General features: G+C 41.7%; 1 protein-coding gene across 3 annotated transcripts; it reads left to right on the top strand.

The window, feature by feature from the left end:
- On the top strand, positions 1 to 27,772 carry macroh2a1 (macroH2A.1 histone). Of its 3 annotated transcripts, none has more exons than XM_080749814.1 (9): positions 1 to 60; positions 2,471 to 2,674; positions 3,081 to 3,187; positions 4,196 to 4,384; positions 10,273 to 10,380; positions 15,977 to 16,067; positions 19,417 to 19,506; positions 24,523 to 24,697; positions 25,569 to 27,772. In XM_080749814.1, the coding sequence occupies exons 2-9, from the start codon at positions 2,503 to 2,505 to the stop codon at positions 25,732 to 25,734; spliced, it is 1,098 nt and encodes a 365-aa protein (XP_080605940.1). In that variant the 5' UTR covers positions 1 to 60; positions 2,471 to 2,502; the 3' UTR covers positions 25,735 to 27,772. The 3 variants fall into 3 exon arrangements, with proteins under 3 accessions (XP_080605940.1, XP_080605941.1, XP_080605939.1); XM_080749815.1 differs by lacking the exon at positions 15,977 to 16,067 and adding an exon at positions 14,594 to 14,693 and having other exon boundaries at positions 6 to 60; positions 2,474 to 2,674; XM_080749813.1 differs by having other exon boundaries at positions 6 to 60; positions 2,474 to 2,674.

Here is a 27,772-nt window from a genome sequence, read left to right on the forward strand (position 1 = left end):
TTTAACCTGACTGAACACTGATCAGAAGACCGTGTAGACATATTGCTGTGCCGTATTCCCGTAAGTAAATCACAGGGTCGGTCGGGGTGCTTAAACGTCGTTTTATGGGGGTTTGCGCAGCGTTGCGCCAGGTCCACTCTCCCGTGTAAACCTTGTCATTTCGCGTTACGTTTCCTTGCATGCTGCTGGGCCGATAGGAGTGTTGAGAGGGAATGACTGTCGGGGCAGCTGCTTGCCACTGACATTTCGGTGTGTTATTATTTATTTTTGCCCCTTTTCCCCGGTAATTTCCACGTCAAAATATTCACTGTGTTATTATGGGCTGGTGTACTTGGTTTTGGGGCGTTCGGCAGTTAAACTCGGAACGGAATCGAATTAATGGTGCAATCCCATCATATTGTAAATATGTACACACGTGATCCAGTGGACTCTTGACACGCGGAAATCGCTCGCTCCCCAGCGTCAATGTTTTATGCTCCATCGCGCGATGTTGTTGCTTGACAAAAAGAAATATTAAAAAATGTACCCATGCTATGGTTGTTGTCTTGCCTTGTTGTAGATCTGTTATTATTGGCAAGAAGCAACACTGTATGCTGCTGTCATAAGCCCCCAACATTCTCCTGGCATGGCACCTAACACCTGTCCAGATGTTGCAGCCTTGCAGGGAGGAATAGTTCTCCCAATGACTTTATTTCATGGTCCTTATGCTCTATAAAAGAAAATAACAGAAGGGAAATGGGTTGTTTTCGCCCCAAGAAATAGAACATATTTAAAAGGCTGACAACGAGGGTTAGAAAACGTGACATTTCGCAATTAACACTGTAGCCAGGCATAGGCTAATTGATTATTTATCTAGGCTTATAACACATATTGCTAAATTGCCTTTTTCTTCACAACCTTTGGTTCAATAATTTCTAGTCTAGGAAGATATTTTAATTCTTTATAAGGTTTAACTGAAAAATTAATCAGATGTGAATTTGAATAAATAATTGGCACTGGCACAGCATGCACTGCTGTCAAGTAATCTGTCCAGGTGATGTTTAGTCTTGAAGGAAGACTTTGGAGAAATGAAGACTGGTGCAGGAGTCATCGTGGCCGTGGCAAAGACTTGGTCTTTGGAAAAGTTTTGATTTTATTTTTTACATACCATTATTATCTCATTTTTATCATAATTCCCAAATACTGAATGGCATGTTCTGATTCTTCAGAATATGTATGACACTGATTTACTATGGCATATTAGGAGTCCGACTTGTACTAATGGTTCTCAAATGTTTTATTTGCAGAAGAAGGACCCAAATCTTCGATTTGGTTCCATTTGGTTACAGACATGTTATGGCCATCCAGGGCTCTTTATGTGTTTCTGGTAATAATATTACCAATGATTGCGACCAAAGATCGCAGTTTACTATGAGAAACATCACAGATTGTCCACATCCGTCCGTCCGTCCGTCCGTCCGTCCGTCCGTGTACACATTTACGGTCTATCGAGTTCCCTGATGTCATCAATATTAATGATGCCCTGTTAGAGAGATCCCTGTGATACCAGGAGGAACAATCCCTTTTATGTCCATTTATGGAGATCCCTGATGTCCACATCCCTGATGTCCACATCACTGTGGCGAAACCTCGCCTTTTGGGGCGAGGTCGCTTTTTGCCCTGAGGGTTCTTCTAGTTGTAGTATTATTGTCCACTCATTTTGTGTGTCCGTGGCCAAAATTGAATTTTGACAAAAAAGTCCACCACAAGCCAGCATGGCGATGATTCCTGCTCTGGTGGCATACAGGGTCATATGAGGTTCCAGGGGCAGTCCCAGGAGGTAGCCTAGAGAAGCAGAAGGTTCCTGGATTGATCCGCAGCTTCATGTTGCCACTTAACCTCCAACTGCTCCCCTGTGCGCACACTCTGAGCAAGACACTGCTGGTTCAATGCAGAGAAGTCATTTGTCCCTCTGGAATCATTCAAACAAATCAAAGTGTACTTGTCTTTACCTACTGATTGTCATCTTGCTCCCGGCCCAGGGGTTTCTTTCTATCATGTTATTATGGCTAGAAACAATGAACTTTGATTTCACCTGCTTGTCAGACCACCATCATGCCACATAACCATTCAAAAGTCAATTGACATTTCCACTACCTGTAAAAAATATTGACTAAAGATTCTTAAAGGTCTTTCATGTTTGACCAAATCATTTAGTGTCAGCCCTGTGCCCAGGCGCTTTCGAGCGTAATGGTTTTCTCGTTGTCGTCATAAATGATGACGATAACTTTTTATGAAGCAGTTATCAAAATCAGCAACCGAATAAAATAAGTCGCAACATATATGCTCAAGGTGCAGTGAGATTTTTATTTTTTTCAAGAGAATCAAACAATTTAAAATCAAGGAAAGAAGTGATTTAAAAGAAGACTGTGACATAGCAGGCCTGTCTGTGTGTTGCATGTTGTCAATGTTGTCCTCCTGGGTGTCGCAGCAGAACCTGACGCTGTCGGTGCCCTCAGCACAATGTCCAGCCGAGGAGGAAAGAAGAAGTCGACTAAGACCTCCAGGTCCACCAAGGCGGGGGTCATCTTCCCTGTGGGACGGATGCTCCGTTACATCAAGAGGGGCCTGCCCAAGTATCGCATCGGGGTGGGGGCTCCTGTCTATATGGCCGCTGTCCTCGAATACCTCACCGGTGAGCTACTGTGTGTGTGTATGTATGTATGTATGTATTTATTTTTCTAGGAGGAAAACGGGGAGCTTGGTTTAGCAAGGCAGACAATCGTGCCGCCCGAGTTGGCAAGCCGTGTTGGACAGAATCGTTTATCACGTTATGCAAAACAAGCACTCCCTTCCCCCTGTCAAGCTAATTTCACAAGCCCTATATCTTAGGTAACAAAATTATTGCCACCAGTGGGGGGTCGGATTTAATTGAATTTCATTAAACGGCTTTTGTTTCATAAAGAGATTTCCACCTTTTGTTGGTAAAGTATAGTTTTTCCACAATATTCTATTCTTAATAGTCTATTTTTTATTATCAAACATGTTTTGCTGATTTCATCTCTGTGGTATCTTTGTTGTTGTTTATTTTCTAACAATAGCTGAGATCCTGGAGTTGGCGGGTAACGCAGCGAGGGACAACAAGAAGGGTCGGGTCACCCCGCGACACATCCTGCTGGCAATCGCCAACGATGAGGAGCTCAATCAGGTTGATTGTTTCTCTGTGATCTCCACACCAAAGGAAACTTTAAAAAAAAAAAGTTTGGTAGACTGTACTCAAAGTTATATTCAAAGTGTAAAGAATTCAGACAAAAGCATTTAGAGTACTGCTGCAACAAATCAAAAGATTGTCTAAACATCCAGCTGTCTTAATCAGGTATTAATTAGTCTGATAAAGAGCCTAAATCTAAATATGTCATTGTAATAATCAACATTATTGGATCAGTGTAAGATTGGAGTGTGGTACCAGAGTGTGGTACCAGAGATGATTATTCTTTGACACAGGACACAAGGAGCAATTTTCTCTCTCTGACTAGCTGCACTGTCATTTGATCATTTGTTTCAAGTTTGCTTTGTCATTCTTCAGTTCAATATTAGGGGTGTAACAGTTAATCAACATAATCAATTTGATAGAAATAATGAGTATCCTTATTGCCACGATCTTTGGTGGTTTGTCAAACACAGTATTGACTGTAGCCAGCCATGGATGGAAGTGCACCTGCTCCACACCTTGAGTGCAATGAAATGTTTACTTACTTGAATAGCAACTTACCGTATATGACTTTCATATGAGGCAGTTAATGAAAGTATGCACAAGGTACTTACACAAGTGCGCGTGTATTATATAGAATCGATGCATAACGGTACAACGCAGGTCAGGAGTATTAAGATAGTATAAATTCTCTGGTGTCCCAATTTTGGGGATGACAAAATACCTAAAATATGGTACTCTATACTGGGCTGGGCCTACTACCTTTTCCCCTTCATACCAAATCTTTTTACTGTCACGTGATGTGATCTTTTATACCTGCAGTTTTTTTTCTTCTCCCCAGAACAGGAAAGCTAGGGTTCATGTGTTTAATTGTGTTATGCGTTGACTAATAGAATGGCTCTTGTCATGTGTCCCCTTGTGTAACTTGTGTGTAATCTAATGACTGACCACCACTGTATCGGTGCGATCTAATTCCACTGATGTCCCTCTTTCTGTATCTCTCAGTTGCTGAAGGGTGTGACCATCGCAGCGGGTGGCGTCCTGCCCAACATCCACCCAGAGCTGCTGGCCAAGAAGAGAAGTGCCAAGGGCAAGCTGGAGACGCCCGTCTCACCCGCACCCGAGAAGAAACCTAAGACGGCCAAGAAGCCAGTGACAAAGAAGCAGAGTGGAAGGAAGACAGGAAGGCCAAAGGTACACAGAGTGACTGAAAATATAATTGCGACCGAAGGTCGCAGTATACCATGAGAAATGTCGCAGCTTGTCTCCGTGTCAGTCAGTCAGTCAGTAAGTACACATTTTTACAGTCTATGGGTTGGTTCCCTTGTCACTGTGACATAACAGGTGATATCACAGGTGACATCACCTATGTAAAAGTCCATATATGGGTATTCCCCAGAGTCCCTTTTATGCCCATATATGAAGATCCCTGATGTCATTGATATATATCACTGGCCAGATGGCCAAGACATGGCCCATATCTGTGTGGCTGGTTCAGATAGGGATCTCCATGTATGGGCATAAAATATATTGTATGTACTGTATATGGATACATGTTATTATTAACTCTTATACTGCTTTGGACGTTCCTGTTCGCCCCAATTCTAGAGAGTGGGGACGGCCAATACGGCCGTTCGTTCGTTTGATGTTTTTTATGGATTATGATAAAAGACGTCCTTGCGCAACTTTTGAATGCATAATTGGTCGTCGGTGTCGTTTTGAGGACAGCCGGAAACCGGTCATAAAAAAAAAAGTAAACAGACTGTCCTGGCTCCGCCTGCCCAGAGCGACTCTGCGCCTGCCTATAGCTGCTAGCCTTGAGGGACTATATTGTTTTATGCATCGGACTGTTAGTAGAGAAACGTTGGTAAAAGCGATCATTTTGTCGGAAATCAGTTGTTTTAAAGTATTAGTAGTATTGTAATCATAGGCGACTCTAGCCTCTTCCAGCAAGGGGTGCACGACCTCTATTACCTCATGCACGCGCGCGCAGCGCGTGTGTACGTCGTTCGCGCGCGCGCGAAAAAAATTGCGGATATTAGCGGTTTTGTAATGTTGTTTTAGCGGATTTCTGCAGTTAATTTTGTACCCAAATGTAAAAATAAGTTACTTGCGGTTATCGGTTTCAAGTTAAAATCGGTTCGGTTCTACACGGCGGCAGAACCATTTTGGGCTTAATATAGGGTTTATAAAAGCATGATCTGACTGTCTTAGTCTTACCTTGGGCTGGTCAGGAGGAAATGGTTCAGTCACGCACAGTGAGACAAGAGTCCTGGCTGATAGAGCCTGAGGTCTGTGTTTTGTAGAGGAAAGTCAGGTACAAAATGATCCTCTCCATGTGATGTTTCAGGGCAAGCAGCTATATTATAATATCTACCGGTAGTCACGTCCATAGTAGTGAAGAGCTCGAACTCCATGCTTTATTTTTAACAGATGTTGTTTTCAATTTCAATACTGGCGCGTGGATATGACATCACATCAGGAGGGGAGGGGGGGGCTGCCTGGAGCTGCCAGCCTCTATCACTACCACTAGGGGGTGTTGTTGTATTCGGTCTGAGTGGATGTAAAGTTACATTACAAAAAAAAGAAAAATCAAAATGGCCGCCTGGCGGCCAGGGGTTGCACGTGCACCCTAGGACACCCCTTAAAATCGCCTATGATTGTAATTGTAGTAGGTAGTAATTAGTATTTAGCAGTACTAGAATATTGAGATGTATTAGGCCAAGTAGTATGCCCTGCTCAGCTTGTTTGTATCATTCCGCCGAAGCAAAGCGACCATCCCCCACCACCCCACGGCCGAGGTAGCAGAACCACACAGCAGATCCACGGAAGAAAAGTTTCGACAACAAACTTTGTTAGAATTAGGATTACAAACCTACCCGCGTTGGTGACCCAGGACCAGGCAGCGCCCACCACGAATGGTGGTGGTGGTCGTGATGATGATGATGATGATGATGAAGAAGAAGATAAAAAGATTCCTGTAGTGTAGCCGTTGGCTTTGAAGAGAAACATATTCCATTTCTTGGTGCCGTTGGTCGCGAAGAACCGGGTCAAAAAGTGCATCAAGAGCCTCCTGATATCCCGATATGGACTCGGAGACCCCCGCCGTACCTGACACCTCCGCCGTTCGTTCCTGAGAGTGAGACCCCCGCGCTGGATGGATCCCGGCACGGCACAGTGGACACACATCTCCGGCGCAGTAGAGATCGCCGCCCGCCGTGACCGCCGCCACCCATTCAACAGCCAGACGTACAGAGGCAGAGACTCACTGGACGATGGCCATGATTCTACTGTCCAACGTGGTAAGACTTGAATCCAGTGCATCTGCATGTGACTGTATGTGAAGTGAAAACATCGCTTCAGGCTTTCCACTGCATCCGTGAGGAAGCCTGGTTTGATTGAGCCTAAAGCCTGGTCTGGTCAGAGTGATCTCTATTGCGAATAGACCAGTGGGATCCGGTCTAGAGCCCGCCTACTGCATCCGGCTATTTACACGTACACATACATGCAAGAAATGTTTCCGTATCCGGACCGGATCAGTAACTTGATCCAAGCAGTTAGGATCCACGTGCATGCGTTTGTTTTTGTCGCTACACAGGACACGTGGAGTTCCTATCACGCGCGTGCACGTACCGCGTGTAGTGTACGTGCACTGCACAGCTACTAGGATTATTTGATGGGAATTTAGGATTTATTGGCTTAGTTTGTGTGTGCGTGCGTACGATGCGTGTGTTTGTGAGAGAGGGAGGGGTTTCTTTTTACGTGTGCTATGTCGTCATCATCATCATCATCAGTAGCTGATGATGTCGCTTTTCAGTTCAATTCAAAGGAGCTTTATTGGCATGATAAAACATACGTTTACATTGCCAAAGCAAGTGTTACAAATAAAAACTGTTGAAAATGGGGAACATATATACAGTTGGAGGGAGTACAGCTTTGTGTAAACAGAGCTATGTTGCATTGTGACATTTTATATATTATACATACAGGGTAGGCTATAAAGGGCATTTCACTGTGACAGTAAATGCATGGTAACTATTTACTATATCTGCATTTTATGTATTACATATGAACTTATTGTAAGTCATTTGCTAAATGTCAAAATTGTAAATTGATTTGTTTACATATAAACCTTTTGATAATTTCCTGGCTATGATTTTAGATGATGAGTCGACGATGATGAGCCTACTTCTTCATTGCCACATCGTAGTCGTCCAAGGACAAGGATAGGTAAAGAACAAAAACCTTTTTTCTGTAAAGCAGACTTAGCACCAGACACATGCTCACATAGACATCAAAGGGGGCTGGAGCCCCTGCCCTTTTATCCATCTGTAAAAAGTGCCCTCTCCAGACCATGAATGCTGTTTTTACATAATTACTATATATATAGTTTATATATATATTTGTGTGGTAAGCAGTGAAGTGCATAGAATGTTAGAGAATTTCTAAAACAGCCTTTTGATGAAAATATTAGGCCCCCAACCTCCACCCATTCTGCTGTGACGCGTTGTGAGCTTGGAGGTGTACTATTTTTCATGTATTTTATAGTAATTATGTATTTGTATAATTTACAGATCGACCATAGGCTTGTGTACGTGGTGCAGACTCGGTGTAGCCCTTCCGGAGGAGCCTGGCTGTAGTGAAACAGAATGGAGCCCCAGGCCCTGTGCAGGCTGAATGAAAAGCTAGGTCATTCACTTGCGACCTTACAGCCCACCCCCCGTAAAACTAGACAATCATTTGTACTGTACTTCAACCTAAAAAGTGTGAGATAAAGAGAACCCTGAAAGCTGAAGCAGGATTCAGGCTGAATCTCATGTCACTGTGTCAATGTTCTGCACTGCTCTTACTGCTCTTACACACTAAAAGTGTGTAAAAAAACACTTTTTCTTGTTTTTATTTTTTTGAATTTGTAAACAACCACTGATCATAGGTGTGATGTTACTGAAGCCAACAATAAAAGGCTAAAGAGAGATTTCTGCCTGAAAATGTCTTCTTCACAAAAATGCATTTTTCTCAGCTTTATGTTCTCAAAGAGCTGTTTTTTAGGCCATATTCAGCAGCTTCTAGCTAATGAATAGAACATGATAAAAACACGAAATCTTTTTCTGTTGCAAAGTAGACATTCTATTCTTCGTTGCCATATAATTGTTGTCTTTATAGTCAAAGCCAATTTTCTCCAGTAGGCCTTCAAAGATGAGCGACAATTCTCAAATTTAGCTGGCAGTGGATGAAGCTTTTTGTTAAATTCTGTGGCAGTAAAAGAGTTAATAAAGAATAAAATAAATAGTCCATAGATGGGCATTCCCAGAATCAAAATCCCTTTTATGCCCATATATGGGAAGGGACCTTCTGCCGTAGTAGAGACGGCTGTGGCGACTGCAGGTTTATCTATCGAGCGCGGATCATTTTCGGTTACCGTTGTCATCTGCCGTTGCCGTAGCGTTGCTTAAGGTCGCTAATATTACCAGTAAGACTCCCTAATCGGGAGATAAGCGACCGCCAGCCAAGGAGTGTGTGTGCAAAGTTGGCATGGATAGGGGCAACGGTGCCAGAGATAAGAGTAGGGCAAAAGTGTGACGCGACATGACGAACAGACTGCCGGAGTGACTGACTGACAGACAGCCGGTGGAGCTTTTCATAGTAACTTGCGACCGTCGGGTCGCAATTATTATTATATAACATAACATTCAGACCTTTTTTAAAGGTGTGTGTGTGTGTAGATCTCTTGGACTGTATGTTTGTTTGTGTTTTCCCCTTAAAGTCAATATCTGCCAAAATATCTGTTCAGAACTTGCACAAACGTATAGAGTAAATGGTGTTTGTGCCTCCAGCAGTCAGAATAGCAAAGTAGAAACAGTGTGCGCTTGTTATTGAGCCCGGTGTACACCTGAGGGGAGAGGCTCTTGAACTTCATAATAGCAGCCAGCTTGACGTTACTTTACCTTGAACATGGTCGTTCAGTTATTATGCGTCTGATTTTTATTGGGTTTTTAGGGTTAGTGCAGGTGAAATGATGTTGAAAGGAACGATGGAGCGAGGGGAAGAAACAAAACCAACACAGTCGTAGCATTGTATGAGCATTGTCCTTAGCATTGTGTGATGAAGTGTATTCATATTGGTATTGACTTTACAGTATGAGAATCACAAATTACCGCAAGTTGCATCATATCTCCATTACATTACAGTATCATCCTTGGCTGCTGTAGCTCAGAGCTCCATGAGCCACTGTATTGCACACATTTCTCTCAATCGGTAGCAGCTTATTGTTAATCAAATGTTTTCCGTTTCCTGTTTATTGTGCTCAACATTAGCAACATAACTTTTAGCAATTAGAAAGCAACAATTAGAAATGGCTATAATTTAGAAGTTGTTTTACAACATAACATAATGATGTTACAAAGAGTGCTGTATCAATCAGCAAGGCCGAGTTCTTTTCGCTGCCCCGGCCCATCCCGCGGCACCCATAACGGACCAGAGCCGAGATCTTCTCGCGGCCTGTTCTGTCCCACGGCACCCACGGCAGACCGGAGCATCACGGAGGGTTAGATATTCACCCGCGGCGGGACCGGAGCATCGCTGAGGGTTAGATATTCACCTGTGGCGGGACCAGAGCATCGCGGAGGGTTAAATAGTCACCCGCGGCGGACCGGAGCATCGCGGAGGGTTACTGTAGATATTTACCCACAGCGGGACTGGAGCATTGCGGAGGGTTAGATTTTAACCCACGCCGGGACCGGAGCATCGTGGCAGGTTAGATTTTTACCCGCGTTAGTTTTACTGAGGTAAGGGTTAAGGTTTGGTTTATGTGCTCCGTATCGTCAGCGGTTATCATTTCACCGGGGCCGTTTGAAGAATCAATGTATCAATGTTGCATTTTAAAAATGTAATGTACTGCAATAAAAATAAAACTGAGTTGATGTTAGGCATGTCACAATTATTACATAATCGTGTGATCAAAATTACTTGAGATAATTGCAGAATCGTCAGAACAGTTTAGCAATTATTTGTATGACAATTGACAATTAATCACCATGTACAATTTTATGATGCTGACAACCCTATTGATGTGTTCCTTTCAGAAGCAGGCTGAGGTGAGCAAAGCGGCGTCAGCAGACAGCACCACAGAGGGCAGTCCAGGAGATAGCTTCACCGTGCTCTCCAGCAAGAGTCTCTTCCTGGGACAAAAGGTATGTAGCCTGGGATCAATACCATTTTCAGGTTTCTGATCCGGTCAGGAGCGGAAATAAGTTAACGAAAAGTATTGACAAAAATGTGAAACATGAAATGTAAAACATTTAAAACATTGCAAAAAAAAAGTTGCAGTCATCAGTCGGACTACAGGCGGCCGGAACCACCAGTGGTGTGCACCTCCAAAATGTTAAGAATTTGATTAAATTGGCATAATCGTTTTGTTTCTTTTGGTATACGATCGTTTGTTATCTTCATCTTTTATTCTAACTCATAGCGAGGTCTGTGCCAGCGGTCCGTGCCAGTATAGAAACATTTTGACGGAGCATTTGTGGCACTCTGATTGGTGTGTCTAATTTGTCAGTGGAAACTGTCAACAGGAAGACGAGTATGAGTTTTAAATTTTGGGCTGGTAATTAATTGAATATTTCCTCGTATTGCCTCTCCCTTTTTGGTTTGGTTTCCCTGAAGTACATAAACACCAGAGTGTAAGGTGAAAAACTCTAATCTCTTAACACCAACGGAACTTTTTTTAACCCATTTAGGCCTAACCTATAGAATAGGGCTAAATCAGAAATTAGCCTACAAAACAAATATGTTGCTACATACTGTACATGTACTGTAAGCCCCTCCCAAACAGCAAAATGTGTTCCCGGCCTGAATGAACTAGTTCCGTTTATCCAAGAAGATCTGGGTCCTTGGCCACGGGGCTGACTAAGGATGGGACGATATGAAAATGTCATATCACGATTATTGTGACAAAAGAAATAGCGATTTACAATATTATCGCGATAATCAAAATCCATTATCCTGGGGTTGGAACATTTGACAAAAAATAGCAGATCTACAAGCTCACAACGCGTATTTTTTGGCAAAGACATTTGATAGAGTGAAAAAAAGACTGTATCAAGTACGTATATTATAAGTACCTTTTATTACCAATTATAGAGGGTTTAAGTGGTAACAGATATGCAGCTCGTCAAATAAAAGGTGAATTGATCCTAGTGCATGACGGAGCTCGATATCACGAGCTCCGTCATGCACTATGTTTTTTTTTTATCGCGATAAACGATAATATCGCATATCGTCCCATCCCTAGGGCTGACAGGAAAGAAAATCACATACACATATGAAAGAAACTCCTATAAGTCACAACACTGTTTGAACTGTACAAGTTCAGCTGCCTGCAACGCCCAAGAATGCTATGGCAAAGTGTGTATGTGTACTTCCTTGCTTTGCCGCTGCTGTTAAAACAATCAAACGCTTTGTGCTTTTCTTTTCTGTGAGATCACTTGCTGCTTATGTCACATGCTAGCAAGCTAATTAATCCAGGCTGCTGCAAAAGAAAAAAACGTTGGCGTAGATCAGGAGCTGATGTTGCCCAAAGCGTTCACCTAGTATAGTCTGAGTAGTTTATTTTTACAGGTTTGGTTTGCGTTTAACAACATTAACGCTGACATCCCTATTTGGGGTATGACATTAAAAAGAACCTAGGCTTACAGACGGTATATTATGCTTAATTTATACCTGTGCCGGTGTTGTGCAGTGAAATAGCCGTTCTACAAGCTGATAACACATCACAGTGCAATGTGTTGAGAGCTTGTAGATTGTCTATTTTCTGTGTATGACTGTGCCAGGCTTAAGCGGTTAATGCATGGTGACACACACACACACACTCACACTCACACACACACTATTTTTGGATTCCCCAGACAGCTTGTAGCAATGGGTGCCACCCGCTGCTTCCCCCATCATCAAATACCCACATTTTTGGAAGGAATCTTACACAAATGCATCACATGCTACTGGGTTTGAAATAGATACACACCCATTGTTATAGATTGAAACGGCAGATTTGGTATGCTCCATTGAACCATTATAGACATTTATTACAAGACCCAACATATTACATTATGCATTAAATAGAATAGACTAAAAGGCCAAGTCGCATTGAGTCTATTGGATTTTAAAAAGTGATCATTCTACAATAAGTAGATCATTTTGGATGCATTCCAATATTCTCCCTTGCCATAAAAAGGGCACATCGAGAATACTTGACTAGGTAGGTAGCTAATCAGAGATTGCTGGAGTTGCTAAAAATCAATCCAAGGTAATGATTCAGATGAACAGTAATTAACTCTCCCACTGATTAGCAAAATAAGCCTGGAATAAATGTAGCTGTCTACCATGATATTTTACAGTCTAGTAATTATATGAGCTACACCAGTCCTTGCTTGGTATTTCTCTTGCACTGTATTATTCTGCCTCAGTCAAATGCACATCATTATTCTTCTCCACCGTCCCCACTGGGCAATTCTCTTAATCAAGTCTAAAATTCAAGCTCTGCGGTAGCTCAATAAGTGATTTGCTTCAACTTGAAGGGATAATGAATGATTCATGAATCTTGAACCCTGCAATACTAACAGACTTTAATACATTTCCCTGGAAATTCCTGCCATTAAAGGGATACTTTGACACTTTGAGTTTTAGTTGCCTCTTCATCTTCCCTCACATTCAGCAATATTCACTTAATTCGGAAATATGTTATTTATGCTAGACCCGAGGGGGTCTGCCAATATGGGTCCATGTGGCTTGGCTGGGTCACTGACTGACCATGGTTGTAACATGCTTGCACGAGTGAGTTATCTGTTACGTAATGGGGCTGGTCCTAATGGCATTTCTTAGGCCTCTTGTCTTGATATGATCTCAGGTATGTTAGGCCTATTAATGCTCTTGTTTTAATGCTCTCATAACGTTTTAATGCTGTGGTCGTCTTAATGCTCTCGTCTGCTGGTGCGCCATGAGGTGGCTGCACTGACGAGGGCTCCGAGTCAACTCTGCAAACTTGTGTGGTACTGTGTGTCTGTATTACTAGCTCTTTTTGCACAGTCACTTTTGGAGTCGGCCTGTAATGCGAGGAAATGTTCAGTTCCTACTGGAAAATAAGCTAGATGAGCTGCGTTCACGGATTCAACACCAACGGGACATAATGGGTACTGCAGTGTTTTGGCTTTTACTGGGATATGACTGAAGCCATGCGGGACCAACTGTGCCGTCACTCTGGCAAGTGGAGAAAAGAGAGAATGAGCATTTTGGTTCTCCTTTGGGATTTCGGCTCAGTCCTACTCACAGCTGTTATGTCCCACCACAGCCTGATGAATCTCTAGGACTGAACGAGCTGTATGAGATTTTAAATGGACTGGAGAACTGCATGCTGACTGTACTACTGTGTTATGAAAAACACATAATCATAATTAATCAACACATAGCCCCACTGGCATGTAACCATATCTAGTCTTGCCTTGTTTTGTTTTTGAACAGTGACGTTTAATGAAATTAACTCATAAAAGGCACTGCTCACTTCACACTTGGCTTTTTGGAAACGAGAGGCACACATAACCGCAAAATTCACGATCAGAATAGAATGACAGGAATTTGTCTTGTTGCTGTTGGTGCAGAGACGTTGTGGGTTGGTGAAAGTAGATTGACAAGGACTGGACTTTCTGGGACAAAGAACAGCAAATGCTATACAAACACAGACTATACAACATTCACTATGTGCATCCAGGCAAGGTGAATATCACCAAAAGAGTCAAAGTATCCCTATCCCTAAGATCAGTGGTTCTCAACCTGTGAGTCGGGACCCCCAGGGGGTCCCCAAATTATTTGGGGGGGGGGGTCCCCAGATGATTAACTTAATGTGCAGCATTGTTTTCTCACTCAACAGTAAACAAACCAACACAAAGTTTACATGTATAGAGGGTATCTACAGTGACAATTAAAGGACTTTTAAGGCCTTTTTAATACCTCTAAAATGTCAAATTAAACATTGGCCAAAGTGTCAAATATTAGAGTCTGAAATTGTGAAAATAGTCGATCTACGGTGTTGTGAGCATGTAGATCTTCTATTTTCACAATTGAACTGTGTTGAACAAAATGTAATGACTCAACTCAACAACAACTCCAAGTAATTGTTAAAGTATGATTATTTTGGGGGTCGTGGCCTGAAAAGGTTGAGAACCACTGCCTAAGATGATGGTGTGTGTTTGTGTGTGTGAATCTTTTCTAATGGCTTTGCCTCCTCCTTTCCTTCCTCCTTCTCCCTGACCTCTCCCTCCCTCCCTGTATGGCATGCCTCCTCTCCTCCCTCCTCCCTCACCGCTCCTCCTCTTGCGCTGACCCCCCCCTGAATCCCCTGACCCCCTTCCGCAGCTCAACCTCATCCACAGCGAGGTCAGTAACATGGCTGGCTTTGATGTGGAGGGGGTCATCAACCCCACCAATGCTGAACTTGAACTTAAAGATGATCTAGGTGAGGCTCCCCAAACCCTCCCACACAGCCCCTCCCCCGTCTCCCTGCTGGCAAAAAAAATCTTTGAAACAACTCCTGTGATGTCAAAGCTTTCAATTGGATGCAAATTACCAACTAATAACTAACGGGTGACTTATGAAAAATATTGATTCATCTCCAATTCTTAAAGTCTCTTAATCACAGTTATGTTTCCCGGTGGAAACTAAATGACTCGTTGGGGACGTTCAAGGATTTTATTAAATGTCTTCCTCAGAGCAGTTGCTTTCGCTCATTGATGTTTTAAGGTACATTCCAGGTTGCCACAATTGCACGTAGTACTTAAAAGTACTTAAAAAGGTCAGCCTCATTGCATTATATATCAGTTACATGCTAACATTGCAGTAATGCAAGGAGATGTTGGTGTTGAGACGTTGGTGCCTTGGAACAAGTCACCACTTAGAGATGGGTGCTTGGCATGGCTTCAACAAAAAACCTGCATGCAGATTTGTCCAGTGCAACCTTGCTGTGCAGGCGGCCTGGAATGTGGTCCTAAAATTCTGGGTTCTTTCTGTTTCTAAGAGGAATATTCCAGAGATCGGGATTATATAGTTGGCCAGAAAATGTGAAACCTATTTTAGAGAATGGAATGTCGGTTGTATGGATGATTGATGATATAATTTGTATTCAAGAATTTATTTTCGTGTAGTGACTGAGACGTGTCATTGATCTCTGCTTACCAATACATCAGGTGACCTCTAAATTCAATATACTGGCTCTAAATTCAATATACTGGCTAGAACAGGGGTAGATGGCAAACCTACGCCTCCTGCTTTGAAAACCAGTCCTCATAACGTCCCAATAAGAAGGACCACTTTATAGTCTTTTCATTAGTTCTGCATTGCAGTTATTTTTTCAAATCCCCAAATTGTTTCCATCCAGTCCTAGCCCCTACATTGACTTAAGATGGCACCAGACGTATTGGTAGATAGAGATCTCAGAAATGTCTTGCTACATAAGAGTGCCAAGAAGTCTCCTGCTCTCTCTTATTTTTGGCTATGTGATCCTGTCCTTGGAATAACCCTTGAACACAAGTCCATGTAGTCGCCTCTTTGAGTGTTGTGATGTCAACAGTCAATAAGGAATGATCTCACTTCTTTACTTCCTGTGACACCCTTTCAGTTACAGTACAGTGTATATATTTTATTTTATTTGGTCATCTTGTTGCCACTTGTCACTCGCTGTGTTTTGACCACCATGTCGTTGCCTGTTGTTGTTGTTCTTGTTGCTGTCGTTGTCATCTGTAGTTGCAAGTTGTGCAGGCCGACATTTCCATCGTCGAGAGCGACGCTATCGTTCACCCGACCAACTCCTCCCTCTATACAGGTGGTGAAGTAGGTAATGGAACCATCGCCACCTCCGAGACCACGGCTGCTCGTGCACTGCTCTCACTTTCTGTCTCTCTCTCTCTCTCTCTCTCACCCACTTTCCCCTTCCCTGTCTCAAAATGTTCCTGGTAGCTTGCACTGCAGTCGCCGAACAAATGTTCACACAGCATTTTATGTCTAAGACAACTACAGTATGTTTTAGGGGGACTCTACGAGATTGTTGAGTCCACAATCTTGTCGACTCTACACTCTACAAGATTGAGTCCATCAGCAAAAGCAGCCATTGGTCCTGTCCTCCCCTGTACTGGTCATGTCGCACAGCAAAATGAATCAATACATTTGTATCACTAAGTGCTTGCACCAGGTTCTGGTACAATCATGGTATTAAATATTCAGCTGTAGTTTCTCAGGCAGAAGTATTCGGCGTCAGCAGAAATGGAAAGAGACACTAGTTGTGCCATCTGTGCAGATTTACAGTAAAAGCAACAGTAAGTAATTCATATCATGCACAGAGTTTCTGTTCACGTCACTTGTCAAATTCAGTGAATCATGCTGTTTGTCCTTTTGTTCCCGTTAACTGCAGTGTGGGTTATTTGGGGTCTCGCTCTTTTGTTTTGCAATCGAATGCTTAATCTGTAGTCGTCATATGATGTTATCGTGTGCAGAAAATAGCAGATCTACCAGCTCACAACACGCTGCAGTTCGAAGGGTCGTGATGGACGTAGATCTGCTATTTTCGGCACGTGACGCTAGCGACGAAGTATAAATCAGGCTTAACCTTCCTTGAGTGATTGATGTCTGCTGTCTGCTTCTGTTATGAATAATACAATATTCTTTCTCAAGATATCACATTCCGCAGGGTTCATCAGAGGACATTTTGCATCTAGAAGTTTGAGTTAACACAGCCAATTAAAGCACAAGCTGTTCACACTTCAAAAGCTGATTTTTTTGTTATATTTGTGTATCTAAATTAATTGGCTCTAGTCACTCTGCTGTGGTGAAGAACAGGTTTTTATTAAGGAGTCTGTCTGTTTCAGCTGCAGTGTTTCCAAAACATTTGTGTTCAAATGCCGTCACTTCTCTTCTCTTTGGGTTTAAGTTCAATAAATATCAACTTTAAAAGAACATTAATCAAACCGGTGCTAAATCTAGTATCCGTTTGGGCTTGTGAAATCTGGGTACATTCCATTCCATTCCACTGTATAATTATATATATGTCACGGTTAGATAGAGAAACGGTGAGATAGAGAAACGGAGCGCTTGCCGTGCCGCACGGGGCGGAACAAGCGGTCGCCACAACAACGTCCTCCAGGCGGAGCCACTCGATTGTCCACGACATTGCAAGCGGCGCGAAGGCCAGCGGACCTTGGTCCTGCTCTTCGCCCCCGAGCGCCGCAGGCGCGAGTGGCCGCGAAGAGCGGGCCAGGGCGCGAGTTACGAAGCCGTGGTGAATGCAATCGTTATATTACGGCCTGGGCAAGCCCACGATAAACGCCCTGTCCAAGTGACTACAATGGAGCTAATGGCTAAGCTAGGCTAGGCTAGGCTAGGCTAGGCTAGGCTAAGCTAGGCTAGGCTAGGCTAGTAAATAAAGAAAGAGAGTCGCAAACGAGTGACGTCAGCGCCTTCACTATTGAATGGCTGCGTCGCCATCTGGTGGTGATTAGTGTGTGGTGAACTTCAAAACGAGCGCTCTTACCACAGTCTCACTGAGTTACCCAAAATGACTGTAACATATATACTTCACATTTTCTTCAACGTAATACACATTGTAACAGATCTGTTTCAATTACAAAACCAGTGTAAAGAACTTGTCGACTATCAAAATATTTTGAAGACTCTCACATTTAGTTCACATTCACGTACATGTGGTGTCCTTATGTGTAAAGCTCTGTTAATCAATTTGACATGGAGGGTGTCTTCAATTAATGACATACAAACATCAATAACATGCTAATAATACACAAACAACTCCGTGGTGGCGGGGTGGCCCTATAGGCCTAGAATTATTGAATGCTTTAACTATTGAAAAATAGCAGATATACAAGCTCACAGCGCGGCACCGAGTGCCGCGCTGCGAGCTTTCTTTTAAAGTCGTGAAAATGTGTGCAAATCTTTGAATATATGTATTTTCAAAGCGAACGTTTGTAAATCAAATTTTGCTTCTGGGTGGTCCCTGGAACTAAATATTTTGAGATGGGTGTCTGTGGCCAAATACACATCATTTTGGGGGTCCTTCACATGAAAAGGTTTGAGAACCACTGACATAGTAGTCTCTCAAGAACAGACTAACTGAGCTCCAGTTAAGTGAAAAGGACCTTTTCTTTGATGATGGCTGGCCAGATTGCTGACATAGAAACACAGGTTTTTAAAAAGTCAAAAGACACTTATAGAATCGGGTCAAAATTCTAATTTTCACGATTTAAAAATAGCTGATCTACAAGCTTGCAGCGCGGCACTCGGTGCCGCGCTGTGAGCTTGTATATCTGCTATTTTTCAATAGTTAAAGCATATAATAATGATACACAATAAAGTGTACCCGTTCTGAATGGGTTAATTAGAGGCGATATAAAAAGTGATGTTGAACTTTGGTAGGACCTTGGGTTGCATACTGTACAGCTCCAGGATCACGATATTAATCCAAATGCCAACGTATTAATCTGTTGCTGCTGTCCTCTGTGATCGAGGAACCAAAAATAGCCATTCCATCCATTATAATTGCATGGTGAAGGTCTACAAATATTTATAGAAATGTAATGAATGCAAACGAAATGGATTCTGTGTGTGTATGGTACTGGTACATTCATAATTGTGGGAAATCAAAATGGCTGTATTCATAATACCTTTCATAGAAGTTCTCTATTGCAACAGAAATAGAGGTAACTAATATAAGTATAATGTGAGTGATAACACCAGTAGGTAAGCAAAAACAAAATGTATATGTTTGTGTGAATGTGTAATACTGTCTGTCCATCCATCCAATCATCCATCCATCAACGCACAACTTGGACTTATTCATGCCCAGGTGGTGATAGCTGTATGATTCAAGGCGCTACCAAAGTTCACCATTGATTTAAGGATTGGAAAGTCCAAAAAGCAAAAGGTTTCATGTATGGTAGTTTTTAATCGTGTCCCTGTCTTTGCTCTATGGGAGTTACAGTATGATGGCAGAAGCAGAAATTCAAAGGGGCAAGAGGAAGTGAACGCATTTTGCATGTAGACGTGTTTGTGTGTGTGTGTGTGTGTGGCCTTCCTGCTTCTCCCATCCATGTGCATGGACATCGCTCCTTCTCTCACCGGCGGTCTGTTAACAGTGTAATGGACGCACACTGAGCCCAGACCTCTCTCATCCCCCACAGGTAACGCTCTGGAGAAGAAGGGAGGCAAGGAGTTTGTTGAAGCCGTGCAGGAGCTGAAGAAGAAAAATGGCCCTCTAGAGGTGGCTGGTGGTAAGTGCATGTGGCAGAATATGTGCCTGTACAAAGGATTCAAGTCAGATACTCTGTTGTCCTACTTCGGCGACCCTTTCAATGAGGCAAGCCCTTGCTGGCTTAAGCAAAAAGGGTGTTAAATATACCTCTTGAACCCTTAACGTTGCTATTCATTCGCTGAAAATAGACGATCTTGCCAGCTGTTTGTATGGCTCAGCTATTATTTTTATTAACAGGCACAACCCTGATATAGAGCCCTGGGGGACCCCAGTTAACTAAGTATATAGGGTTCAAGGGGTTAAGTTCAATCACAGCAAACCTAATTTAGCCTTGGTTCCCATCTGAACGTAGCCTACCTGATATAAAATCCTTGCATTAACCATGTATTCTGTAGATGTGTTCATTTCATTTGACAGGTAAATAATATGAAGAAAAATCCATAATTAGCTCTGAACTTAATTCAATCCCATGTAACTTAATGAGCTCTGAGTCTGAACTGATTTGAATATAATTGAAAATAATGTTAATTGTATTAAAATGATATAATATGCAGTACAATATTGTGTGGCAATGTTGGCAGAGAAATACTTTAACAAAATGGTAATCATTTCACACATTGTACTTGTATGTATACGTATTAATGAATTATTGCTCTTGTATTGAGTACACACCAAATGTACTCACACTGAGGGTAGCAGTGCCAGCATATATCAATAATATATTTAGTTTGTACTGGTGGCAATGAGCAGGTTCCCAATCACAATTCCACTCACAGACACAGATATCTGTCCAATGGTCCACTTCTACTTGGCCAGTATTGTATGTTCTTTCTTGTTATCTGTACTTTTATCTCTTTAATGCTGAATTTAGCAGCTATACTCAAAGAATTCCAATGCATTCGTAACATGGCAAATGAAGTCTCTTGAAGTCAACCCATCAACCATCTTGGATAAAAAACAGTAGATAGTTTGGACTCTGATAGTGTACCTTAGTTAGACTGAGCGCCCTCCAGTGGTCATGTCACAGTATGTATTCCAGAAAAAACACAGAGCTACTTCTGTTGGCATTCATCATTACATTACATATCACAATAACTGTATGGATAAGCCCTCCTCCAGTTGCTTTGGTGTGGACATGTACCGTACTCACACACACATACACACTCACTTTCATCGTCCCTGTCGCTTTCAGCTATTCTTGACCTTCACTTATTCTTGCTCATTATCCTCCTGTCTCATACTTGGACACACATCACAACTTCATCCTTCCTTCCTTCTGCATATTTCACCCACTCACACACACTCTCTCTGTCTCTCTCTCTCTCTTACATACACATGCGTACATGCGCTCACACACATGCCGCCAAGTTAGCACAGTGTCCTAATCCGGGTTCTCCTCGAGGAGATCATAAGTAGATTACCAGGTGACTGAACCCCAAGCCAGCGGAGGCTGACATGGATTTCTTGGGGATCTGGGTCGGTTTTCGGAGTCAGAAATTGTTCTGCCTGCTGGAGCGCAACGGTACTGGACCAGACCCGCTTCAAAACAAATGTTGAATAAATTCCCAAAATACTTAAGGGAAAGGGGGGTGGGGGGTTAAGCACAATGCCTGGTTTTTAAGGAAGGGAGGACATGATTTTAAGTTACCGAGTTGTGGTTCACAGTCACACTTTTAATACTGAATTAAAATCTCCCAGAATGCTGACCGTAGAAAAAACTCAAAGTCAATAAAGGCTGGAATAATAAATTGTAAGAAAGTCTCACTTGGTTGAGGATCTGTTGCTGCGTTCAGGCTTATAAGCGACCAACATTTATGTAAAATGTAATAACTAGGAGCCTGGCCTTGGAAGGCTTGAAAAGGCATCAGTAAAATCCGTTCTGACTGAAACTCAACCGTTGTACACTTCTTTTATATGACCGCGTGGGCAGTAGTTCCACTAATAAAACCGAATGTATATGTATTGGTGAAGACAATCTCAAATATCGACCATAGTAGTGCTTGATTTATGCCACTGCATGCAAGCTTCTTGTTTTCAACGCCATGCATGTGCATGTGCCAATGCCCTATGGTAGTTAATATTCCAAAATATTTATTATAAGCTGTACCACTTAATCTCTCAGCTTTTGAGGTGAAATCAAGTCCTCTTAAATTAATTCCATCTACTTATAATGAATAGCTAGCTCAGGCAGAATACAGAGTGCATAAGTGCAGAACGACAGGTTAATATAGAGATAAACATACAAGCAGGCAGATGTCCAAGTGAGACATCCCTTTCTTTCAGTCATCTTATTTAAAATATTATATGAACAAAATACCTCTATCACATACAAGAAGACAGGCAATCAGCAATTATCAAGCAATTATCAAGTGACAAAATGAAAGGAGACAAGACAATGAGAAAACAAACTGTCTATATACAAATAACAACCCACTGAACCCAGGTTCAAGAGTTGACATAAAAATAAAAAGATCCCTTGTGTACAACAGTGTTTTTCAAACTTTTTCACTTCAAGGTCCATCATGTAATGTATTCAGCATTTGAGCCGCAGACCACCATTTGATGAGATCAGCTTCTCAGACCCAAAACTTTGAATATTTTGTTGTCGTTGGTTAAGATTTTGTCCGCAATTCCATGCTGTATAGAGTGACATTATCATCATACCTGGAAGTTATGCAGGAACGCCCACAAAAAAATACTTTCTGGCCTTGACAGCCCATACATGCAAACAGAAAAGTCCTATCTGATTGCATTAAATGACGTTAAACTCACTTTGCCACTCGATTTGCCATTCACTTTATGCATGCGCAATTGCGCATACACCCTATTGATGTGGTTCCATAGAAGAGATGACAGCCAGGCCAACCTTGATCAAAATAACAATTCTTCTACATTCTCTAATTGTGCAGACTTATTGTAAATTAAGTAATGTTTAACAATAATTAAACTCTTGAGAGCGTAAAATGAAACCAAATGGACCCTTAAGGGTTAAAATGTGCAACAAAGAAAAAAAACAAAAGAAGAAATTACATCAAGGCCCAGGTGTGTGTGTGTTTGTGTTTGGAGGGTGGGCTTCCATATAACATAGTACCGTTGGAAATTAATATTTCATTGGAGATAAACATTACATCAAGGCTCTAAAACTTAACATTATACAGTAGGTTCATTCAAGGGGATATACAATACACCAGTAATGTTCCCCTAATGTTCCACACAAACACCATATCACCACAGCAGGCACCATTCCTAACTTATTCTTTACTCACACTGGCGTTCTATTGTTCTTATTCTGTCTTTACTCATCTATTCTCGACTCTTCAGTAATCGCACACCAACCCGTTTTACACACGTTTCCTCCTGTGTTTTTTTTTTGTCAAGTTCAACTTTACAGGCAATCATGAAAATACAATCATCATCATCAATCCACTTTCCTCACAAGAAGATCACACAGTCAGTCTAACTGGCACTCACTCTCATGTCTTAGGTCTCTCTGTGCCATCTGGAAATCAGCTTGTCCCCGACTTTGAGTCTGTAATTCGGTCCGATCCTGTCACACGCTAGCGGTGTGGCCTAATGAAGTATGACTACAGTGCTTTCTCACTTCACAGCGTCAAGGGCTTTGGCTGAGTTACAGTGTCTTACAGCCGGCTGTTTGATGGCAGACAAACCTAGATGTTTGAACCAGCACAGAGCTCCACTGTTTCTCAATTACATCCAGGCTCCGAGATCAGGACGAGTCTCTTCTCTTCTCTTCTCTTCTCTTCTCTTCTCTTCTCTTCTCTTCTCTTCTCTTCTCTTCTCTTCTCACTGCCGTTCATTCTTCTTTAAGATTTCTGCCTGTCTTCCTCCTTTTGCAGGATCTTTACTTCTCCTTTAATCTCAATTCTTCTCTCCTTACACTCCTCTCCTCGTGGCTTCACTCCAACTCGTCTGCAGAAGTGATTTCTCCAGCCCACCTCTGTCTAATACCCTGGTCTCAACAGCATTAAGCTCTCCAATTTTTTTCCCTTCTTTCATTGCACAAAGAAAACTGTTCTTTCAACATGTTGGACTCTCCCGGTGGACCTCTTGGCTTTTCAGCTGTGTTAAAACGTGTTCAGGCAGCGACTCAGGAGGTAGAGTGGTCGACTGTTAAAACGTGTTCAGGCAGCGACTCAGGAGGTAGAGTGGTCGACTGGGAACTGAAAGGTCCCCGATTTGATCCCTGGTTCGTCCTGGCTTTGTGTTGAGGTGTCCTTGAGCAAGGCACTGAACCCCTACCTGCTCTCGATGAGCTGGTTGGAACCTTGTGGAAGTTCAGAAGTTTGAAGCATGGCAACAAATGCATACAGTAGCCCCTTTCTGACTGCACATAAAGCAGGGTTCGTGCTTACTCTGCTTACTATGATTCACACTTTTAAGTCACTCTGGATAAGAGAGTCTGCTAAATGCCTTAATTGTATATTCCTTTATTTTACTTGTATTTAGAATTCATCATAGAGAATGTTGCACTTTTTATAATGTAAAGTAGCTGATCTTTAACCCCCCTCTCTCCATCTACTACCTCTCCCTTTCCCTTCATTTAACCTCATCTGTTAATTTCTTCACTTCCTCTTCTCCCAGTCTGTCCTTTTTTCTCACCTCCTCTTTTATTATGCCATTCTGCCATTTCCCTTTCACATTTTTTCTTCTGCCTTCTTCTCACTGCACTCTCACTTCATTAATTTGAATTCAATTTAATTAATTGAAATCCAGTATGCTTTATTGGTGCCAAAGTTAGATAGATCATCTGAACTGTACTTTTTTTATTCTAACATATTATTTTTAATTGTATCCAAATGTTATTTTATTATGTGTCTTCTTAATGCTTAACCCTTTGAATCCTAGTGGTTCCTATTCTGGGGTGAACATAGCCGATCTGCAAGCTCAAAACTCGTCGCGTTTTGACCTTGTAGATATCATTTTAGTTTCGAGCGAAAACAGGGAGGGCTTAGTAGAAGTGGACCTGTCAATGAAGTATAGGGTTTAAGTGTTAATGTTTTATGTCATCCCTCAGCTGTGCTGTCTGCTGGCTTCGGTCTACCTGCTAAGTATGTCATCCACTGCAACAGTCCAGGTTGGGGCTCTGACAAGTGTGAAGAGCTACTGGATAAAACGGTGAAGAACTGCTTGGCACTGGCTGATGAAAAGAAGCTGAAGTCAGTGGCCTTCCCGTCTATTGGGAGTGGGAGGTAGGAAAACGCGAATGCGCGCACACAAAGACCCAACACACACATGGATTATATTGAACTAAAGTATTGAATTGCATTTGTTACCATGCTAATTATCAATCTGTCTGCTGCAACTCTTAATGAAAAGAAATGGTTAACATCTGGAGGAGAGGATACCACTTCTGGAATAGCTTTGGTAAAATAAAATAAAAACAAGAAAGGAAATATAGTTGCTGTTCGACAGTTGTTGTGTACAGTTGACATTATGTAATTAAATATTCAAGCCATGCTGGTAGCTTTGTTTTTTTAACGCATGTTTAGTGCTAGCGTACTGTCATGTTACACTATTACTCAATGGCTACAGTATGTACCAGTGGTTTTAAAACTGCCCAAGGCACACCTGTAATTATAATGAAAGAAGCTGATCTACAAACAAACGTGTTGCAATGCGATGTGTTGTGAACTAGATCTGCTAATTTGGATAATTTCGGATCATTTTGGATCAAAGTAAACCACAGCTACAGTATATATGAACTGTCTTTTGCAAACCATGGGTGCAACTGTTGATCATTTTCTTAGCGACCATTTAGATTAATCGAATAATAATGACGTTTGTGTTTTTTATATAGTAAAAAACATTTTTATCAACAAATCAATTAACCACTTAATAGTTCAAATAGCCAATCTACAAGCTCACATTGTGTTATATAGTGACACATTGTAAACTTTTTGTTTTGCCTATGACTTGCCCAAAATAAGGTTGGATTATGAATCGATTATTTTATTAAACCGACAATTTACTTTTCAATCGTAATCAATTTAAATCTAATGCGTTTGATTAAGTGTTGCATCCTTTTAGATGCTGATCATTGATTTGCCTGTTGTTCTGTAGGAACGGCTTCCCCAAGCAGACGGCTGCACAGCTCATCCTGAAGGCCATCTCTACCTACTTCGTGGCCACCATGTCTTCCACCATCAAGACGGTCTACTTTGTGCTGTTCGACAGTGAAAGCATAGGGATCTATGTGCAAGAAATGGCCAAGCTGGAATCGAGTTAAAATAACTTCTGTTGTTGCCCTCCTGTTCACTCCCAAACACCCCTCGTCTTCTTGTCACAGATGTGAGGAATTTATAATTTTAGTTTTCTTTATTTTCTTTTGTTTTGCCAGAAAATGGGAAAGATATTTATGGGTGTTAGTTTGTTCGTTTAAAAAAGATGAAGAAAAAAGCGGCCGGGATATTGATTTGCGTTGTTTTTATTTCTCCTATAATCTCTTCTGGATTTATTTTCCTCTGTGGTGTTTAATGTACTGTAGAAATGCACTGCTGTTGCTGCAGCTCTCATACAAACGGTGTTCCACAAGAGAGATCAGGAGAAGTGAGTTGGCCAACTTTTCAAGTTTAAGGAAACATTTCTATTGCAGCGACTCCCAACCTGTGGGCTGTGAGGATATTGCAAGTGGGCACCCAAATAATTTGCAAAACACTAATGCTTTATTGATAGCATAACATTAATAATAATAAAAATAATAATGTATTTTTTTTCTTTAAACTAGAATGAATGCGAGCACAAACACCACGCACAAAACCGATGCCGGGTGCACGGCTCCAAAAGTATATAATGTAAGGAATGATAGCCAGCAGTTCTTTCCAATTCAGGAACTTCTCATTTTATCAATCATGCAGGCAACATGGCAAAGCCTTCCTCAGTGTTCTCATACTGTAAAAGTGATACAATGCAGCTATGTCGTGACTCAGCGGAACAGAGCTTGCTGTCGTTCCTTATGTGATTCTTTTCTTTAAAATCTTAAAGTTACTTTTCAAGATTTTCAAGTCTGCCTCGATCCAAAAAAGGTTGGGAACCGTCGTTGCAATGTTTAGTGTGACATAATGTATGTAAAGATAGCTAGTCCTTGGTTACAAGACTTTGGAAGAAGGCCAAACATGATTACGGGTTCATGCATGTGACAAGCGGTATATAAGCTATCCTCTTTCTTTTGAACTCAAAAATGCAAAAATAATACTGACCTTTTGTTTTTACTCAGTGTACTTTCTGGTTATCAGTTCTTTGCTTTATTGGAACATCTCATGTTGCTGGTGCTGTATTTGAAAAGGTTTGCCGTTTGATGGTACTGTATAATTGAAGGATGAAGCCTGATTTATGCCTGGGTGCATATCGTGTCTCTCACACAAAAATAGAGTAGGCAATCTAAGCTCGCAATGCGTCGCACCGATACACATTGTGAGCTTGTAGATTGTCTGTTTTCTGTGGGAGACACTGGCATGCAGCGAGGTATAAATCAGGCGTAAGGTTTACGGTTATTTGGTCTTCGGGGGACAGGAATGGAAGGAATCATGGAGCGGATCTAGTTTTCGTGATGCGTGTTGTGAAATCCCGTCAGTTTGTTGCCTTTCTTTAGAGGAAGATTTTTGTTGCATTTGTGTGCTGCAGAAACCTTGAACATCCCCAAAGCAATCTTTTTAGAAATAAGAGATATAAAGAATTATAAGATTATTGAGACCCTTGTATATAAATGACTATTATTGGTCTTGGTCTGAGAAATATAAAATATTTTCTACTCCTGTTAGCAATTAATACATAAAGATTCAAATTGGAGACAAGGTTTTTGCAGGACAAAATGGTTCATATTGTGTGTTACTATTATAGATGGAGTACTTGTGAAAGTTATAGTAAAATATTTGGACTGTAACATTTTTATTTGATATTTAAATTTTTAACACTGATTACAAGGCACTGGTAATGTAGAAGGGGGGAAAAAAACTAAATTAATGAGGTTGATTTTTGTTAAGCCATAAAGAAATGCAATTGCTTTGTTTTGTTGAATGAGGGGTTATCTTCCCCACGCCACTAGATGGCTCTCTCGAATCAGAAATTGAGTCTCCACCTGGGCCATGTTCTGTGCCGGCTTAACCCATTCAATGCGGAGGTTCCTAGTACCAGACATTGGTTTGATTTGACTTGGATTTGGGATCACAACAGGCACCCACTTGAGACCTGACTGCTTTGCTGCATTTGGACTTTTCAATAACTTTCTTATGACAAAATGTAAAATGCTTTCTAAATAATTGCTACAA

Source organism: Nannobrachium achirus (assembly GCF_963921795.1).
Source record: "Nannobrachium achirus genome assembly, chromosome: 19".
Lineage (NCBI taxonomy): Eukaryota > Metazoa > Chordata > Actinopteri > Myctophiformes > Myctophidae > Nannobrachium > Nannobrachium achirus.

Bases quoted from the DNA above. Each gene is read 5' to 3' on its own strand.
- macroh2a1 (XM_080749815.1), top strand. From the start codon at position 2,503: ATGTCCAGCCGAGGAGGAAAGAAGAAGTCGACTAAGACCTCCAGGTCC. The intron at 3,188-4,195 runs GTTGATTGTTTC...TGTATCTCTCAG, and splicing joins ACGATGAGGAGCTCAATCAG to TTGCTGAAGGGTGTGACCAT. The intron at 4,385-10,272 runs GTACACAGAGTG...TGTTCCTTTCAG, and splicing joins GGAAGACAGGAAGGCCAAAG to AAGCAGGCTGAGGTGAGCAA.